Source organism: Geotrypetes seraphini, chromosome 3, assembly GCF_902459505.1.
Source record: "Geotrypetes seraphini chromosome 3, aGeoSer1.1, whole genome shotgun sequence".
In the NCBI taxonomy this organism is placed as follows: Eukaryota; Metazoa; Chordata; class Amphibia; order Gymnophiona; family Dermophiidae; genus Geotrypetes; species Geotrypetes seraphini.
Window position 1 is genome coordinate 162138349 of NC_047086.1, and position 20060 is coordinate 162158408.

Here is a 20060-nt window from a genome sequence, read left to right on the forward strand (position 1 = left end):
AATAAAGGCATATGTACTCAGGCTTTGCTGCTTCCTTCTGGGCCTCCTAAACTTAGTTGTGTCATTTTATCTTCCTGGTTAATGCTATCGTGTGTTCTACTCCTCCCCCTCCCTTGTCATTTCCCCTCTGGACAGGACTGTGACTTTAAGGTGATTCTGTCACTGTGAATGATTGTTATTAATGGGGAGTGGTAGCTTCCTATTGACTCCCTCACAAGTAGGGTTACCAGGTTTGTTTGTTCAAAAAGAGAACACATGGCCCCGTCCCATTCTGCCCACATAAACCTCTTCTCCCCCGAGTCTGGACTACATCCGGAGGGCCTCAGAGCATGCTTGAATGCAACGTGATGATGTCACAGGCATGCACACATGCGTGTGACATCATCATGTTGCATCCGCACATGCTCACTGGCTCTCCAGACGCAGCCCCAAGCTTGTGGCCTTCCAAAACCTGGACAAACTGCCAGGTTATAGAAATCCATCCACGCACCCGGACTGTCCTCAAAAAAGAGGATATGTTGACTTCGGCGGAAGTGAATGGCGGATTAACATGAGAGCTAACCTGAGCTCCACGTTACATTAGGAGAAATTTGCGCTCTACCCCACGGAAATGCGCTTGGAAATTACCAACGGGCGCGTTGAAGAAAGAGAGGAGCGCCTAGTTTTTTTGTCCTTGCCACAACTGGTGTGCTGGAGCTGGAGACGTCTTCCCCCCCCCCCCTCCCGGAGCCTAGCTGGATTTGCCGGCTGTGAGAAGGAGTGCTGGAACGGAGATATAGCCTGGCCCTTGGAGGGCTAGATAGGAGAGACCTTGGTGATGATTGTCAGCCCTCCGGGAGTTATTGAGTGAGCGTCCTGGCAGTTGTTATCGGGCCGTATTTGGCCTTATCTGCTTGGCTGACCTTTCTGGAGGAGGTGGGAAAGCGGAGGAATTTGATGTATGCTGGTGGGAACCAGCTCCTTACTTGGGGCTCCTAGGTGGCCTGAATCCCTGCCTGTGTTGTACGTACTGTAGACTGGAGTGGAGGGTGGTTCCTCCTGGTGGATTTTGGCCTGGTCCAGTCTGCCATTCATGGAGGGGAAAAATGAGAAAAAGGTGATAATCCAGAGCTTGGAGTGCTGGTGGAGGGAGAATGAGTTTGGAGCAGCTTTCTTTTTAGACTTTTGAGGAGACACTGTGGTAATGCTGGACAGATGATGTCTGGTTATGTTCATCTGATAGTGTTTCTTAATTGACTAGTATTTAAGCCCGTTATATTAACAGGTGCTAGAATATATGTCTGTCTTTCTTTCTTTCTGTCTCTCTCCTTGCCCCTGTCTCTTTCTTTCTGTTTCACTCCCTCCCGCTGTCTTTTTTTCTGTCTGTCTCTCTCCCTGACCCCCTTTGTCTATTTGTGTTTCTGTCTCTCCCTGCCCCTGTCTCTTTCTTCCTTTCTTTCTGTCTCTCTCCCTCCCGCTATCTATCTTTCTTTCTTTCTCTCCTTCTTCCTCCCACTGTCTGTCTTTCTGTCTGTCTCTCTCCCTGGCCCACTTTGTCTTTCTGTCTCTCTCCCTTCCCACTGTCTTTCGTTCTCGTGCGCTACCTGCCTGTCTTTCTGTCTCTCTCCATGGCCCCCTGCCTGCCTGCCTTTCTTTGTCTTTCTCCATGGCCCCCTTCTGTCTCCCCCCCTCAAAACAAACCAAGATTGCTCCTTGCCCCCAGCACACCCCTCCCCCAAAGCAAAGCAAGTTCGCTCCCTAGCCCCTTTCCCTCTCCCCCCATTTCCCTGTGCAGCAGCAGCATTTCCCTCCCATCCTTCCCTGATCAGCAGGTAGCAGCATTTCCCTACCCCTCCCACTTCCCTGTGCAGCATTCCCTCCCCCTCCATTTCCCTGTGCAGCAGCAGCATCTCCCCCCCCACCCCACTTCCCTGTGCTGCAGCAGCAGCATTTCCCTCCCCCCACCCACTTCCTGTGCAGCAGCAGCATTCCCTCCCCCTCCATTTCCCTGTGCAGTAGCAGCAGCATTTCCCTCCCCTCCCCTCCCCCACACCACTTCCCTGTGCAGCAGCATTTGTTTGTTTCTGGCCGGCTCCCTTACCCGTGCCGAAGTTATTTTTGAGTTTAAAGCTGCCGCGGTAGCTCATCTTAAAATCCCCGCATGCGTCGCACAACATCCTCCTGCCGTTCCTATGCGTCAGTAACAAACCGTCACCGCCGTTGAGATGCCTGCACGCGCCGTAAGCCAGCGCACACACCTAAAGACGTCGGAAGCCAGCGAGCAGCCACACGCGCCCCAAATAGAATACGGCCACGGAAAGAAATCACGGTGGCAGGAATCACACCGTTTTAACAGCGCATGCACAGGTAAGGTTTTATTAAATAAGATATGTCATTGATGAGTTATGTGATAAATATTGTCTGAAACCTGTCCTTTATCTGGGAACTTTTTAATGATCTAGAGCTGAGAGTTTGAATATTTTATACTGAATTAAATTTGAAAACAGCAACTGACAAGAGGGAATTGATGTATATTAAAAAGAAAAGAAAAACAAACTTTGTTTAACTAGCTGCTGAAGCAGGGAGGTTTTGGAGAAATGGCAAATAAAAAAACTAGACCTGATCTTAAAGCATTTGCTTATCGTGCAGAAGAATCAACAGAAATCTTGACTCCAAAATTGACTTTGATACAGGAAGTTACAGAGCTAAATACTCTTGGAAAAGAAACAATAGAAACATCTCCTGTTGAATCAGTATTAGCCAGTAAAGGTGATTTACAGCACTGGATGGCTGATATTAAACTCTCTCATTAGCAGTATTTACTTCAGACATCAAAGTTAATATCGATGGCCTACATTAAAAAAATGGATGATATGAGTCAAAATCTCTAGGAATTTGAAGAACGGGTTATTCTACATGACCAGGAGATATCTGAAATCCAAAAACATTGTAAACAAATAGATTTGGCAGTGGAGGATATACACCTTAAGGTTGAAGATGGAGAAAATAGAGCAAGAAACAATCTGAGATTTCATGGAATTCCTGAGTCAGAAGAGCTTAAAGATCCGATGGCCTTCATGCAATTTTTATGCCTTAAGTTTTTACAGGCAGAAAATCCAGAGGCAAATTTACCAATTATAGAATTCGAATGAGTACATTGGGCTCTGGGACCACGCAAAGTGGAGAGAACAAGAGATATAATAGTATGTTTTTTACGATTTCCACAGAAAGAGAGAGTATTACAGGCAGCATGGAAAATTGGTCATCTTATGTGGAATAATGCATAAGTGGAACTGTTTGCAGATATATCTTCAGCAACCTTAAAGCAATGCCAGGAATGCCGTGAAATTACCAGATGTTTACAACAAAACAACATTCGCTACAAGTGGCATTATCCGTTTGGGATTTCTTTTATGTTGGGCAATAAGCAACATAGAGCAATATCAGCACTAGAGGCCCAACCCGACCATGTGCCTCAGGCCGCGCCCCCAGGTGGGACCTAAGGCTCCAGGGCCTATTCTGATTGGCCCACGCGCCTTAGGCCCCACCAGTAGGCGGAGCTTTAGGATGGATGGGCCAATCCGGCCTCATTCCTTCGTTGGCTGCCTGCCGGACAGGCGGGTTTGGCTCCCGTCTGTCCGGCCAACTACCAAAGGTACGGGGAAGGGGGGTGGGGGGGTCGTGGGGGTCGGCCAGGGGGGTCGCGGGTCGGCTGGGGGGGCGGTCGGAGGTTCTTGGGGGGGCGGTCGTTGGGGGGGGAGGGGGGTTTGCGTCGAGGGCAGGAGGGCCTGGGATCCCTCCTGCCCGTAATGTAGTGCGGGGTGGGGTTAGGGGGTCGCCATGGCCAGGAGGGTTTGGGCTCCCTTCTGGCCCGATATTGTCGGGAAGTCGGCGGTCCTTCGGGGTGGGGGTGCGAGTGGTCCTGCCGGGGGGGGATGTATCGGACGTCGGGGAGTCGGCCGGGCAAGAGGGCTTGGGCTCCCTCTTGCTCCGATCGTGGATGCGGGTGCGGGTGGGAGCGCGTGTGAGCGGTCGTTCGGGGTGGGGGTGCGAGCGGTCCTGCTGGGGGGGTGAATCGGGCGTCGGGCGGGGTGGGAACTATGTTTAAAAACTTTTGTATACCGCGCTCAGGCATATAACGCGCGGGGGGTATGCGCGGTAGGTAAAAACGCGTATAACGCGCGCGTTATATCCGCGAAAATACGGTAAGTGGAGTTTTATTAGCCATATGAAGCTTAACTGAGGCTTTTTCTCCACTTTTTTTCTGTCTTCTTTTTTTCAGACTGTGGATGTATGTGTGATATGTGGGTAGCCTTGCAGTGTCCCATAAGACCCTTGAATGTTTGATTTAGGGCGCATTTTGAAGTAAATGGGGATCAATTATATACACTTTGTTGAATCTCTATGCCCCCAAAGTGAATCAATCTGCTTTCTACAGCAGATTGGGGACTGAATTGACACAACATGCAGAAGGGAAAATCATTGTGGGAGGAGATTTTAATTTTACCTTAAATGTGGCGTTAGATAATTCTAGAACTGGAGTGACCTATGGTAAAGCTGAGCAGCGATAATTGCACTTATTTGTAGAGTCATGGGATCTTATTGATGTGTGGAGACACCAACACCTGACAGAGGTTGATTACACTTATTATTCAGCAATGCATTCTTCTTATTCTAGAATCGACCTCTGGCTGGTGGGGAAAGATCTTATGATGGCCATCCACTCCTCTACCATAGAAGCAAGAATATGGTCTGATCATGTTCCAATTTGTTTCAATCTAGTGGTTCAACCCTCCTTCTCTAGTAGGAAATATTGGTGGATAGATGATAGTCTCTTATTAGATCCGATCCACGTGTAACAACTGAGTAAAGAATTAGGGGAGTATCTTCAGTTTAATGATAGTGGGGATACCCCTCTGGATACTCTTGGGGAGTGTCTGAAAGTGGTCATGTGGGGCAAAATTATTGGCCTGAGGCATATGTCAGGAGGACACGTTTGCTTAAGGTTAGGGCTCTATGAGATCGGATCTATACACTAGAATGGGATTGTAAGAGTGGGAGAAAGAAGCAAAGTTGCAGCAACTTAAGCTTGACCTCCAAAAGTTGGACCTAGAGGCAATTAGTATTAAGCTTCAATGTCTACGGCAGGAATATTTTGAAACAAATAATAGGGCGGCAGCTTCATAATATTATATTATTACACGGGTGCAGGGCTTAGGTGGGGAAGACTGTACTACTCTAGAGTGTATCCAGCAGGCTTTTATTAGCTATTATCATTAATTATATCAACCTGACCATGCATCTATGGAAGCAGATATTCATTCCTATTTGGATCTTAGACTTACCTAACCTTACATCCGGGGAAGCTGCTGAACTTTCCTTGCCCATTACAGCGGACAAGTTATCGTGGGCTATCAAAGATATGCAGGTGAGAAAGTCACCTGGATTAGATGGCTATACCGCCAAATTTTATAAGGTATTTCAGGCAACTTTGATTCTCCCTTTGCTGCGTTTCCTTAATAGTCTAGTGGAGGGGGAGGGATTGCCTTATTCTTGGCAATCCCAAGAATAACTTTGATATTAAAACCAGGCAAAGATCCAACCTCTTGCTCCTCTTATAGGCCTATTTCACTACTACATGTGGATTATAAATTTTTCACTTAAGATCTTAGCTAGGCGTTTGCAGCCCTATATGCCCCACTTGGAAACTGATAATCAATCTGGATTTGTACAAGGTCGCCAAACTTTTGATAACATACGCCAAGTTTGTCATCTGTTATGGTAGGTAACTGGAGACCAAGCTTCTACCTTTATCTTAGGTTTAGATGCTGAGAAGGCTTTAGATAGAATTTATTGGCTCTATCTGTTTCAGGTATTGGAAAGGCTGGGGATCTCTGGGACTTTTCTATATTAGCTTCAGCTGCTTTATGTGGCCCCTTTGGCCTCACTTAATATTATAAAGGATATACCGATAGCTTTACTTTAGGGTGGGGAACCCGTCAAGGATGCGCCCTATCACCTGTGCTTTTTGCATTAGCTATTGAGCCTTTGACTCAGCTGGTGTGACAGATGCCAAATATTCTAGGTTTATGGTGTGGAGAGTTGGAAACTAAAATATTGTTTGCGGACGATATCCTTTTCACATGATGAGACCCTTCCACCCAATATCTCCTGCTCCATACGCACCCAAATTGGTTGCTCTTCGGAGAAACCAGCTACATAGTTATTGCACTATTTGGGGAGCTTGCAGTGTTTATCTGGTGACTTTAGGTGGGTTTTTGTGACTTAGACCATGTTTTAAATAGTCTAAGTCACAACGTCCAAATTCCGTCTAGGCTCTGTTGTAAAACTTTCAGTTATATATGCTGTACGACTAAGTCGTCCATCTTTATACCCCATTTTCGTCCAAAAATTCATCCAAGTCAAAAACGCCTAGAAAAAGACCTTTGGACGTGGGAGGGGCCAGAAAAGTAAGGGACTGGACACCCAGACATGGTAACAGAGTAGTGGGGCACCTTACAGAGCACTGCTGTGAACTTCACAAAAAGGGTGCCACATAAACATCTCACAACAGCTCCCTTATAGGTCATGGTGAGCCCCCCAAAACACCCCCAGAATCTACTAGATCTACCTATCTACCACCCCAATAGCCTTATGGCTGCAGGAGCCACTTATATAGCAGTACAAAAGAGTTTGGGTTTTTTTTTTGGGGGGGTGCACATGTTTCTCCATGAATGGGTCTGAGTCCTCCTCTCCATGGTTCACTAACCCACCCCCAAGACCACTTAAACCACCTCTGTGCAGCTCTAGTAGGCTTTCCTATGCTAGGCTGCAGGGTGCTGATGTTCTGGAGGCAGATAGGTAAAGTTATTGGTATGTTTTTTATGGGGGTGGGAGGTGGGTCAGTGATCACTGGGGCTGTGTGTGGGGGTCTGTACTTTGTGTCTGCAGTGCTTATCTGGTCACTTTGGATACCTTTTGTGGACTTAGACCTGGTTTTAGATGGCCTAAGTCACAATGTCCAAGTTCCGTCTAGGCAGTGTTGTAAAACCTTCTGTTATACATGCAGTACGACTAAGTCTAGGATGGCCCATGTCCCGCCCAAATCCCGCCCTCACCACTCCTAAAACACCCCTTTTAGCTCTGGTTGTTCAGCAGCACTGTGAAGGCCTAAGTCATTTTTAAATACGTTTAAAACCCTGTTTGATTATCGGCACTTAGACGTCTTTTGTTACTGATCGTCCAAGTGCCGATTTAGGCCAGTTTTTAGATGTTTTTCTGTTTTGATTATGAGCCCCTAGGTGTTTTTTGTGTGTTTTTTTGTTGATTGTTTAACTATGTGCTTTGATTCCCTCTCATCATTCCTTTTTTCCACACTTGAGACAACTTGAGAAAATCTATTTTACCCCAGTGGTAAATATTGCCTTAGTGCGTGGGAATGACCTGCATAAGGGTGTGCTATGGCCTCTTTTTGCTACAGTTTGGCAAAGAAAAAAAAGCCCCATAGACATTAGAACACTGCTCATTTAAATTCACCGGTAGTGAAGATACTAGCTGTTAAACAGAGCTGCAAAGAAGTGCACAGTAGACCTGAAGGATGAACACATGGTTTTCTAATGCTGGGATTTTCATGTGTTCAGAAGAGTAAAACGTGAATTTGTTTTTCTGGTACTAGTGTTAATGGGGATTTTATGTCTGTTCATCTCTTTGGTGTGAGCACAAAGGACCTGCAAATGTATTTCTTGTTTTGTTGTAGGGGATGAGTTGAGATGATCTTGATGTCAAATGCAGAGTTAAGTGGGAGTTGTCACAGCTGTGAAAAGAAGTATAAAGTGCTTGACTGCAGAATTTTAAGTGATGCCATGTCAAACACATTTAGCACTGAGCAAATCGCATTCCAGATAGCACTTGTACATAATGCAAGCACCTGCCACTCTAGGCACCAATGCAGTTTTTTCCTGTGTAAAATACTCATTCTTCTGCTAAAGAACACTTGTGTGCACATATTTTCATAATGGCTGATATGCTGTATCATGTTTGCACAAATTGGGGAGAATTATATACAGTTCCCCCTCCGAATCAGATTTGGTTATTAGCAAATTTATTTTTTTTTTTAAACAAAACTCTTCATCGGACCTTCCCCAGACCTTACCTGGTAGTCTAGTGGCGACGCAGGGCAGGATCGATCATCCTACGCTCCTGCCCCATGCAGAGCCGTCATCAAAATGGCTGCCGTGAGTTCCCTTTATAGGAGTGTAGGACGATTGATTCTGTCTGCGTTGCCTCTAGACCACCAGGTAAGGTCTGGGGAAGGTCTGGGACACAGGATAGAAGTGGGGGTGGGTCAGAGCCGGCCCTAAAAATTATCTGTGATTTTTCAATATTCGCGGGGTGGCTTTTCCCGCGAATATTGAAGTTCTGCTGTAAATAGCATTCAAAATGGACACCTAAAAAAACAGGCGCTAATTCACTAGTTCTGTAAACAGCGCTGAAAACAGTTCATGTAAAGTTTGGCCCGTATTTGATTTATGTATGCAATTTAATTGAATAACAAGCTAATTAGCACCAGTAATTGGTGTTTTAACAAGCAATTATTGGCGCTAATTAGAATCAATTACAAGTTATGCATGTAAATTTAGGCACAGGACGTGCACCTAAATTTTACATGCGAGTCAAAAAAGGAGGCGTGGAAATGAGTGGATTATGGGCAGATCAGGGTGTGCCCCCCCGACATTACTGATCACCGGCAGGAGGGTGCCCAATCCCTCCTGCCAGAAGATGCCCCCCCTCTGCCCCCCCCCCGTGCCAACAGCCCCCAAACCTCCCCCCACCAAACTAACCTTTAATTATTGGCCAGATGGGTCTTGCCCGTCCAGCCGGCAGGCTCGCCTCGTCGAAATGAGGCAGGCCCGCCCCTTCCCGGCCCATCCCGCGAAGCCTAAGGCCTGATTGGCCCAGGCTCTAGAAGCCTGGACCAATCAGGCCTTAGGCATAGCGGGTCCGCCCATCCCCACTAAGCCTAAGGCCTACAGCTGCCTAAAATCGGGACACACTTTGCAGAATCAGGGCCTAAATGCGTACCAACTATTTATTTAAATCATTTTCATCAAAGAGCTCAGAACGAGTTACAGGCTGACATACATAATATACAGTTAACAGGTTACAATTTGCCAATGTTACAGTACAAGTTCTTTTTATTCAAGTTTCATCCTACTTTGACACATACTAGCGGTCTAATACCAATATAAATAATATACAATTTACAGGATAAATTTGACATAGTTACAGTGCAAGATTTATCAATATAAGATTTTATCCTAATGTGACAGACTGAGGATCTAGTACCAATATACATTAATAATTCTTTGAAATCTACTGGCCTTAGGCAGGGGAGTTAGGTGAAGAGGTATGGTTACAAGATCATGAAGGGCATAGAGAGAGTAGAGACAGATTCTTCAAACTTTCAAATAATAAAAGAACAAGAGGACATTCGAAAAAGTTGAAAGGGGACAGATTCAAAACGAATGCTAGGAAGTTCTTCTTTACCCAACATGTGGAGGACACCTGAATGCACTTCCAGAGGGCGTAATAGTGCAGAGTACGGTACTGGGGTTCAAGAAGGGATTGGACAATTTCCTGCTGGAAAAGGGGATAGAGGGGTATAGATAGAGGATTACTGCACAGGTCCTGGACCTGTTGGGATGCCATGTGAGCGGACTGCTGGGTACGATGGACCTCAGGTCTGACCCAGTAGAGGCATTTCTTATGTTCTTATGGTTTTTATTGCTTTTCTAAAGTTGAGGAGTTCTTTAAGGGATCTGATCTGTGAGGGCAGTTGATTCCAGTAACTTGGTATGAAGTGGGAGCAGGAATTTCATTTGGCGGTTGGCAGTTGAAGGGCACGACCAGGTTGCATTTTGAGGCATATTTCATCCTGGGAACAGATGGACCAGTTCGGCACGTACGGAGGATGCTTAGGGTTCCTTTTACTAAGGTGTGTTAGGGCCTTAATGCGCAGAATAGCACGTGCTATATTGCCGGCGCGCTAGACCTTAACGCCAGCATTGAGCTGACATTCTAGAAGCGTACTGCATGGTTTTGCGCGCGGTAATTTCGTGCGTGTGCTAAAAACACTAGTGTACCTTAGTAAAAGGAGCCCTTAGTTGTCATGTAACTTGGCGCCGTGTCATGGAAGGTTTTGAACGCTAGCCTTGAAGACACATTTGGCTACGGGCAACCAGTGAGCTGACGATAGAGCCTGGGAGACAGGGTTACGGGCACGGAGGTGTTTTAGAAGTCTGATCCCAACTATCTACCCAGACCTCAATCCATTTTTCATTGTTCATTTTTCTGGCTAGCCCCCTCTCTTTGGAACTCCCTCCCTAGAGCTCTCTGTACAGAACGTTCATTTTCTAAGTTTAAGGCTGCTCTCAAAATTCATTTTTTTTTTTTGTTTTGACATACGATGATCAATCAGAACGGTAGGTGGCATCACTGATGGCAGCCTGAGCTGCAATCCTATACATACGTTCTCTTATGCTGATAAGATGTCCTGTTTCTTCCTACATAGTTTTCTATACTTGATTGCTTTTTTTATTCTATCTTGAATTGTAGTACCATTCTGTTTTGTTTTATATTTTGATTGTAAACCACTTTGATTGATTTGGAAAGGCAGAATATCACGAGCATAAAAAACATTAAGACTCTGATTCTAGTCACAGCGCTCTAAGGGCTAGAGTCACTAAGCCCACTGATCAAGTTCCGACCACTTAGTGACCCCTTTGAGACCCGATTTCCCTCTGACCCGATTCACTAACCTCTGTCCCAATCATCCTCTGATTTGCGCATGCAAATGAGGAGGGAACAGCATTCAAATGTAGGCAGGCAGCAATTTTTTTTTTTTTTTTTTTAAATGAGGTACACCGACTGGGCTGACCAATCCAAAAATAAGTGACTGCTGAGGACCAGTCGCTCAGGTCTTTTCTGACTGCCCTGCCTTCTGCCGTCCTCCTCTCTGCCTCCCCGACTCTCTCTCTGCCTCCCCGGCTCTCCTGCTCTCTGCCTCCCCGACTCTGGAATTGTGAGTAAATGCCACACAGCGCTGCCCTGCTTCTGCCCCGGCCTTCCCCCGCAGTGCAAGCCCATGGTTTTAACCTGTGGTTTAAAGCGGGTTAAAACCACGGGCTCGCTATAAAAAGTTAAAAGTTAAAAAAGTAAAGGCATCTGGAGTACTGCGTCCAATTCTGGTCGCCGTACCTTAAGAAGGATATGGCGATACTTGAGAGGATTCAGAGGAGAGCGACGCGACTGATAAATGGGATGGAAAATCTTACATATGCCGAAAGATTGGAGAAACTGAGCCTCTTTTCCTTGGAGAAGCAGAGGCTTAGAGGGGACATGATAGAGACCTACAAGATCATGAAAGGCATGGAGAAAGTGGAGAGGGACAGATTTTTCAAAATTTCCAAAAATACAAGAACGAGGGGGCATATGGAAAAGTTAAGAGGGGACAGTTTCAGAACCAATACTAGGAAGTTCTTCTTCACCCAGAGGGTGGTAGACACCTGGAATGCACTTCCAGAGGATGTGATAGGACAGAGTACGCTACAGGGTTTCAAGAAGGGTTTGAATGAATTCCTGAAGGATAAGGGGATTGAAGGGTATAGATAGAGGAATGGATGATTTCCTGAAGGAAAAGGGGATTGAGGGGTTCTATGCAGGTCTTTGACCTGAATGGGCCGCCGCGCGAGCGGACTGCTGGGCGGGATGGACCTCTGGTCTGACCCAGCAGAGGCACTGCTTATGTCCTTAGGTGTTTCCTAAATTCCCCATAAGTATTCGCAAGCATGAGTAGTTGTATAGCAATCATATAACAGAAATATGATAAAGGAATAAAGACGATACTCTTTGAAGAACACTTTAGCAAATAAAGAAACAAGAGGAATAGTAACATGGAGGAAACAGCAGGCTGCTACCCACTTGGAACATGAAAGGGTGCACTCACGAATAATACAAAGAAAGATGAATATATGATATTCAGAAAACTATAATAATAGTATATGTACATAGATGGTATAGATATACATATATTTAACTCATGGATTGTAACACTTTTACTGAAGCTCATGCAAACTGCTCTGAATTTATTCATTTATTCAATTTTCTATACCGTTCTTTCAAGGGAGCTCTAAATGGTTTACATGAGTTTATTTAGGTACTCAAGCATTTTTCCCTGTCTGTCCCGGTGGGTTCATAATCTATCTAATTCACCTGGGGCAATGGGGGGATTAGATGACTTGCCCAGGGTCACAAGGAGCAGCATGGGTTTGAACCCACAACTCTAGGGTTCTGAGGCTTCAACCACTGCGCCACACTCTCCCCTCCCCCAGTCATTAGTAGGGGTATAGAAGGTTCTAATAAACATAAATTGTCACCAACCCTCCGCAGAGTAGGGCTGCCGGGTGACAAACACAGGGATTCTGGCGTGTCCCCTACAACCAGGGGTACCTTCAGGACTTTTTCAGGTGGCCCTGGGCAATTGCCCGGGCCTAAGAGATGCAAGGTAAGCAACAAGGTTTCACCATATCACCAGCCAACACAAGTTCTTTAGGAAAGAATAAGTTGTTTATTCTGACCCACAGGTCAAAAGTATGCAACAGAAAACAAACATCACTTTTGCAGGTCATTCAACAAAAATAGTAGATTTGCAAAAATAAAGCTTTACTGCAAATTCAAAATAAATCAAAACTCCTTAGGCAAACATAGCCACAGCAAACTCTGGTAACAGTTCAGCTTTTCTCTCAGCTCCCACATGCAGGCAACATTACACAGCTGAGACAGATAATCTAATTAGCTTTCAGAACGGGAGTCACAGCAGGATTTTTAAAGTTCCAAAAACCAAACTTAACTATGTCAGTTTGAGCTTCAGGTTCACAAACTTGCTTTTAAATCCATTCCTCAGTTTGAAGCAAGTTTTATTCTTACTCTCAAAATACTTATAAAGTTCAAACATATCTTAACTTCTTCAGGCATAGTTTGCACAGCAGAAACAAACCAAACATCAGCAAAAGAAAGAAAGAAACACAAACCACTAATGGTTTCTCAGTTGCTGCATTCTTTCATGCAACTTCCATACCTTCCGTCGGGCTTTCTAACCTAGGGCCAGCCAGTTCTATCTCCATGCCTTCCACACGATCTAGAACCTGGTAGTTTGAAGTAGGCAGGATTTCCTCCAAATCCTGCATGGGATAATCCAGCACGTTTTCCACTCCTGCTCTGTTTCACAGCTCTTCCCCTGCCTTGAGCTGTGGGAGTGACTCGCCCTCAACTCGCTCCTCCTCCCTCTGCTTGACTCAGCCTGCTTTTAAACAGATCAGAGCCAATCCCCTTCAGCCTGTAGCGGGGGATGGGTTTTGGCTCTACAGCAGTTTTTCTCTGCCTAGGTTTTTCTACTGCAGCTACCTTCCTCGTGGCTTCTCTAGCTGCTCTAAAGCCAGGAGGCTGCTGTTGCCAATCTGCCTGCCTCTGTTCCAGTTCACTATCTCTTTGGTTATGGGGGCAAGGGAGGTCAGCCTCAAGGTGAGTGCCAGAATCAATCTGGTCTGCTCTTCTGCATCCGATCCTATCAGGGACCGGACTAGTGCTGGTGCTGGGTTTGTCACAAAATGTCAACATATCATGAATGATACCATAATAGGCAGCATGGGAGAATATTCATATAACATATATTTTTAAACCACTCAGTTAGCTTTAGTGTACATCTTTAATGTATGTACATTTATATATATGTATGTATGCTTGTCAATCTATTGATTGATTCATAAACATGGTTTTTGCTTCTTGACTTAACATCCACTTTCTGGGTTTGTTTTTTGTTTGTTTTTTAAGTGCTGGAAAGGAAGATATCTACCCGTCAAAGCAGGGAGGAGCTGATAAGAAGAGGTGTTCTTAAGGAAATACCTGACCAAGGTAAGCGGATTTACTTGCCGTTTAAAATATAGGGCTCCTTTTACGAAGCCGCGGTAGCGGTTTAACGTGCGTAATAGCACACGCTAAACTGCCAGCCTCGCTAGCTGCTACCGCCTCCTCTTGAGCAGGTGGTAGTTTTTCGGCTAGCGCAGGGTTTAGCGCATGATAAAAAGATGCACGCGTTAAAGCCGCTAACGCGGCTTCATAAAAAGAGCCCATAATAACATAAGATGTGCCAAAATCCTTTCCTGTGGCCAGTCTAGGACACGAGCATTTTAACCAGTCCAAATCCATAAAAGGTTCTTTTTAGCAAACAATAATGTAACATACCTACAGTAAATAGAAAAGGACAAAAATACAAACACTGAGGCATTAAAATGACAACAGAATGAAAGATTTATGGTAAATGTGGAGGAATGGCTCAATTGGTCAATCAGCCACCATGAGCCAGAACAGAGATGCAGAGGCTGCCAGTTAAGTCCCACTGCAGCTCCTAGCCAGGTAGAATCAGCACAGAAGTACTGGAGTGGGCTTCAGGAGAGACAGGGGAGATATGATCCAGACTGTCAAATACTGTGCCTTAAAGGTATTAACGTAGAACAAAAACTTTTCCAGACAAATATGAAAATGGTAAAACTAGAGGGCATAATTTGAGGTTGAGGGGTGGTAGACTCAAGAGTAGTGTTAGGAAATTCTTCTTTACAGAGAGGATGGTTGATGCCTGAAAAGCTCTCCTGAGGGTGGTGGTGGAGAAGAAAACAGTTACAGAGTTCAAACAAGCGTGGGATGAACACAGAGGATCTCTAATCAGAAAATAATGGGTATATATTGAAGGAACTAGGGCCAGAACTGGGCAGACTTGCACGGTCTGTGTCCCGTACATGGCCATTCAGTTGAGGACGGGCTGGGGAGGGCTTTGATGGCTGGGATGGTTAAGATGGGATGGAGTGAGCTTTGACGGAGACTCCAGTAGATAGAACCTAAGCACACTACCGGGCAGGGCTCTGGGTTTCTGGCCCAGAAATATCTGAGAAAAAGGACCATTTCAATTAAATGATTAATTTATGGAGCATGTATGGTTGGGCAGACTGAATGGACCATTCAGGTCTTTATCTGCTGTCATTTACTATGTTACTATGTTACACTAGTTGGACTGTAAGGACAATGTCAGGAAGACCTCTGTGGTCTTTGTCCCAGAAAGACTATGATCAAGTGTTTTATGTCACATTCATTGTTGGTTTAATCATGAATTACTAATGAGTGTGGCTGTTGGGTAGACTACAAAGTCCATTCAGGTCTTTATCTGCTGTTATTTACTATGGGGCTCATAATAAAAAAATATAAGCGTCCTAAATCAGCATTTGGATGTCCTAATTGCCAGGACGTCCAAGTGCTGATAATCAAAACCTCCTTTCGGGATGTCTAGCGAGGTGTCCCAGCCTCTGACTGTCCGGAGCTTGATATGGGCGTGGTGGAGGAGTGTTATGGGCATGATTTGGGCATGCATAAGGGCAGGTTAGACTTGGACATCTTGCAGCAATAATCAAACGTTTTGTAAGATATCCTGGATGGAACTTTTTTTTTTTTAATCTTTATTCATTTTTAAACTTATAATAAGTGTGATATCATATCCATACAAATAACCATAAATATATCACTTAATAATCAACAATGATACATATAATATTCTCTTATCTCTCCCCCTCCCCACCCTTATCTATCATATAATCAATACTTATACAACATGTAACAATAAAAATACCCTCCCTCCCACCCCATAATTGAACTTGTAAATTTAAGGGAAACAAGATTTTTCTAATCATTACAATACTTTGTTAATGGCTCCCAAATATCTTGAAATTTCCTGAAACAGCCCTGTTGTATTGCAATAAGTCTCTCCATTTTATAAATATGACATAAGGAGTTCCACCAAAAATTATAATTTAATCTTTTCCAATTTTTCCAATTATATGTAATTTGTTGAATGGTAACCCCAGTCATTATAAGTAATAATTTGTTATTATTTGTAGATATCTGGATGGAACTTAATAAGTAATGTGTGTAGCAATCCTTTGTACTGTTATACTATCACTCGTGTTCTCCATTAGCCACAGTCAAAACACAAGTGCTGGCACTGTAACGGCACCCCCGGACCAGTTGCTGCTTTTTGTCACCAAAAGCTGATGCCGCTCTTTGAAAATGCCTCGGCAATTAAGAATCCACTGAAGGGCTCATTTCAATGTTAAAGAGCACATTTTCATACCATTGTCGGAGACTGTTATAAAAATCGCTAAAAACAGAGATATTCCGTTTTGATAATCCGCCACTAAAATGCATGCAGGCTAAACCACTGGAAAACAGTTTAGTGACGGCGTTAAAGTTTTGAGAATCTTGCCCTGAATGATCCCAAATGAAAAATGAGCTGCCAAATTTGAAGAGTGGCTGCACGTCTGACCTTTCTGCTGTAGTCCTGATCAAGACGCGTACCAAAATACCAGATAAGATTCTTTCCCCAATCTCTTCCAACAAACAATGAGAACCACTTTTAAGAAGCAACTTCCCTTTCCTCTCTGTTTCTTCCCTTCCCCTCTTACCTCCCTTTTATTTTTATTTTTTATGTAATTTCAAATTTTCCCCTTCCCTAGCACCTCTCGTATCTTTTTTTGTCTATGTCTATGGGCTCCTTTTATCAAGCTGCGGTAGGGGTTTAACGCGCGGAATACCGCATGGTATGGGGGGTGGAGAGGTGCCAGCGCCCCTACCGAGACGGTGCCCGGGGTGGTCCATCCCCCCCTTACTACACTACACTGACTTCAGCAATTGGAAAGCAAAGCCAGTGCTGGGAAGACTTCTACAGTCTTTGCCTTGATTGTGACTGGACAGATTTGGATAACAGATTTAGTAGTTGGGTAACAAGGCCAGGGCTGGGCAGACTTCTACAGTTTGTCGTGAACATGGCAAGGACAAATTAAGTATGCATATGTAGTATTGCATCATACTGTATGCTTTGAGTCTATCTTGTTAGGCAGACTGGATGGACCGTACAGGTCTTTATCTTCCGTCATCTACTGTGTTACTATGGGCTAGATTCACTAAGCAAACCGATTGTGTACCGATTTGGTATGTGACCCCTTTGCAACCCAATTTCCCTCCGATCCGATTCCGATCTGTGCATGCAAATGAGGGGAAACGGCATGCAAAGTAGGCATGGACGCGATTCACTAAAAAAAAAAAAAAAAAAAAGAGGGACACCGACTGAGCTGACCGATCCAAAATAAGCGACTGCTGAGAACCAGTCGCTCAGGTCCATTCTGACTGCCCTGCCTTCAGCCCCAATCTCCTGCCTGCCCCAATCTCCTGCTCTCAGCCCTGACCTGCTGCTCTCGTCCCGAATCTCTCCTGCCGCCCCGACTCTCCTGCCCTTCCCCACAGTGCAAGCCTATGGTTTTAACCCGCAGGCTTAAAGTGGGTTAAAACCACAGGCTTGCAAAAAATATAAATAAATAAATAAAATTTCCTGCTGAGAGCATCTACAGGCAAGGAAGATGGTCTGCGCATGCTCAAGGATCGCTCTTTAGCGATCCATGTGGTTAGTGGGGGCCGTGCCAACGATCGCCCACATTTGCATATAGGCCTTTAGTGAATTTGTCGGCCTGCATGCAGACAGACACGGATCGAAGATTAGGTTCTTTACTCTGTCATCTGTTTGACTACAGTAATTTAGGAATCCTTTTTTATCCAGCTAAAATAGAGCTATCTGTCACTCTTTCTGTCTATGCAGAGATGGCCTGCCTTTACCTGGAGTTTTATTTGTGTTGGGGCCAACTGAGAATTCTCGCTGGCACAGAAAGCAACACGTGGGCACCTTTCCACATTGTCTGAAATTAAATTGTTCCTGGGTTTTTTCTTGGCGGCTAATAGATTTGACAGTCAGACAGCAGGAAAGGGAGTATACCAGTCTCCTAATGTAAAGAGTGAATACAGTACTTTGTTTTGCTTCTCCTTTCTATTAAGAAGGCAGTGTTTAAGATGTATGTTAGTCACCATTAATACTCACAGGTCTTCTCCAAACTTCCTGTAGTATCTGAGCCAGGGTGTCTCTAGTTTCGGCTCTACAATTAAGTTTGTAATTCTACAGTAGCTGAAAGTTATTTTCAACAACTGAAGCATCTGTGTATTCAAGCAGCCGTGTCATCCAGGATCCTTAACACGACTGTTTCTGATATCTCTTCTCTTGGCTGAGCACCCCTAGCCTCCCTGTTTTTCTTTAAAAATATTGCATTTGGCATATTGTGATATTTTCTTAGAAAGAAAGCAATGCATTGTTTATTTTGATTTCTTTCTTTATTGCTATAGGTTTAGGTGCTAAATATTATGCAAAGGTCCAACAGCTTTGCAAGGGATTTAAGTCTTATCCATACCATGACAGTCTTATCCATACCATGGCTTAGACATGAGAGTCTCATGTCTAAGCCAGGGACTCGTATGTGGAGTATGATTTCTAGTCTCTTAAATTTACTGCTAACATTGGCTGTAGTACTTGTATTGTGCCAGCGAGAATTTCCGTCTGGAGCTCATAACACGTATAGGCAACTTACCAAAAAGCTCCTTTTACGAAGATGCGCTAGCGTTTTTAGTGCGTGCTAACCCCGCGCTACACGGAAAATACTAACGCCATCTCTATTGAGCGTGTAGCGTACCTTCATAAAAGGAGCCCAAAGTGTTCTTGAAAATTCCTTTCCTCCCCCCCCCCCCCAATTACTGTATCTTTATTAGCAATTGCCAAAGGGAAATTCCTTTTAATCGTGCTTATGGCATCCAAAATGATGGAAGGTATTTCTGTTACCTTTCTGCCACATTTTCTTGGTCTATGATACACTGTTTGGTTTTAAGAGAAGGTTGATGATGTGTTGGGTTTTATTTGTATTCCTCCATTCAACAAGAACAGATTACAGTGATTGATGATGTGGTCAGTAGTTTGGGCTGTGTAGCAACAGTCATAGTGTGGTTAGTTCTTATTTTCTGTTTCGCCCTGGGGAGAAGCAGCTGGGCCCTTAAGTCAGAGTTAACTTCTGGCAACCACTCTCCCCTCATGGTATTCTTGGCAGGATACAGGAGTGGCTTGCTGTTGCCTTTTCCTAAGGCCCCCTTTTATCGAGCCACGTAAGGGTTTTTTTTATCCCAGGATGTATTCTCACAGATGGGTGACGTCATCCACGGAGCCCAGGTAAGAGCAGTGCAAAAGTGTACTGTCACTTTAACTTCTGTAGAAGTCTTGAGACTGCCAGTACCACACATGCCCGAGTGCCTTCCTGCCCGACGTCTGCTCGCGGAACCATCAGTTCTTAGTTTTCTGCAGAGCTAAGAAGACGTGTGTCGTCGGAGTCTCTCCAGATGCGCTGTTTCTTCCCTTATTTTGTGCTTTCCTGGGTTGCTAAGGGTTTTTTAAAAATCAAAGGTCACTGCAGTAAAAGCTCCGATGCATGCTCGAAGGCCTTCCAGACGCAGCCCCAGGTTTGGGGAAAAAGAGATGAGGTTCATTTTAAGGCGGAGCTGGGACAGAACGGAGTGGGAATGGGGGCGGAAACCTGGTAATCCTAACCTCATGTCCCAACAGTGCATGAGCAGGGATAGACACTGACAGGAAGAGAGGCATTTTTTTTAACAGAAATTGTAGGGATCAATCTGCAGGTGCACTACCAAGGTCAGATGGTCAATCATGAATACTTTTAAGAAGCTCTATCCACCCACTTTATTGTTTTCCCCTCCCCTTTTATCACCCTTTTATATTTACTTTTATCTCAATGTATTTTGCTCTCACCTCTGTTATGTCTTACTCATTGAACCTGTAAATATATATACATGTGTAGTTTTTTGCTTTAATTTTTCAATCTTGTTTTCATTTTAATACTTTTTGAACATTGTAAACCGTCTAGGTACTAGATAATAGACGGTATATCAAGTAACGAATAAACTTGGAAACTTGGATGCATCTGGACATCAACACCCCCCCCCCCCCCGCCCCGGTGGGTGCTCCTCTCTTTCTTCCAGCCTTCTCTCCTGCTGTTTGTCTCTCTCCTCTCATCTAGTACTACTCTACTCCAGCCCTCCTC

The 20060-nt window shown here is 44.6% G+C and overlaps 1 protein-coding gene across 3 annotated transcripts in view; it reads left to right on the forward strand.

The window, feature by feature from the left end:
• Positions 1-20060, forward strand: part of PHACTR2 (phosphatase and actin regulator 2) — a 291804-nt gene that overhangs the window by 163615 nt on the left and 108129 nt on the right. For all 3 annotated transcript variants that reach the window (XM_033939934.1, XM_033939935.1, XM_033939933.1), the window contains exon 3: positions 13867-13947. In XM_033939934.1, coding sequence (XP_033795825.1) covers positions 13867-13947 — 81 coding nt within the window. The remainder of the gene's footprint in view (positions 1-13866; positions 13948-20060) is intronic.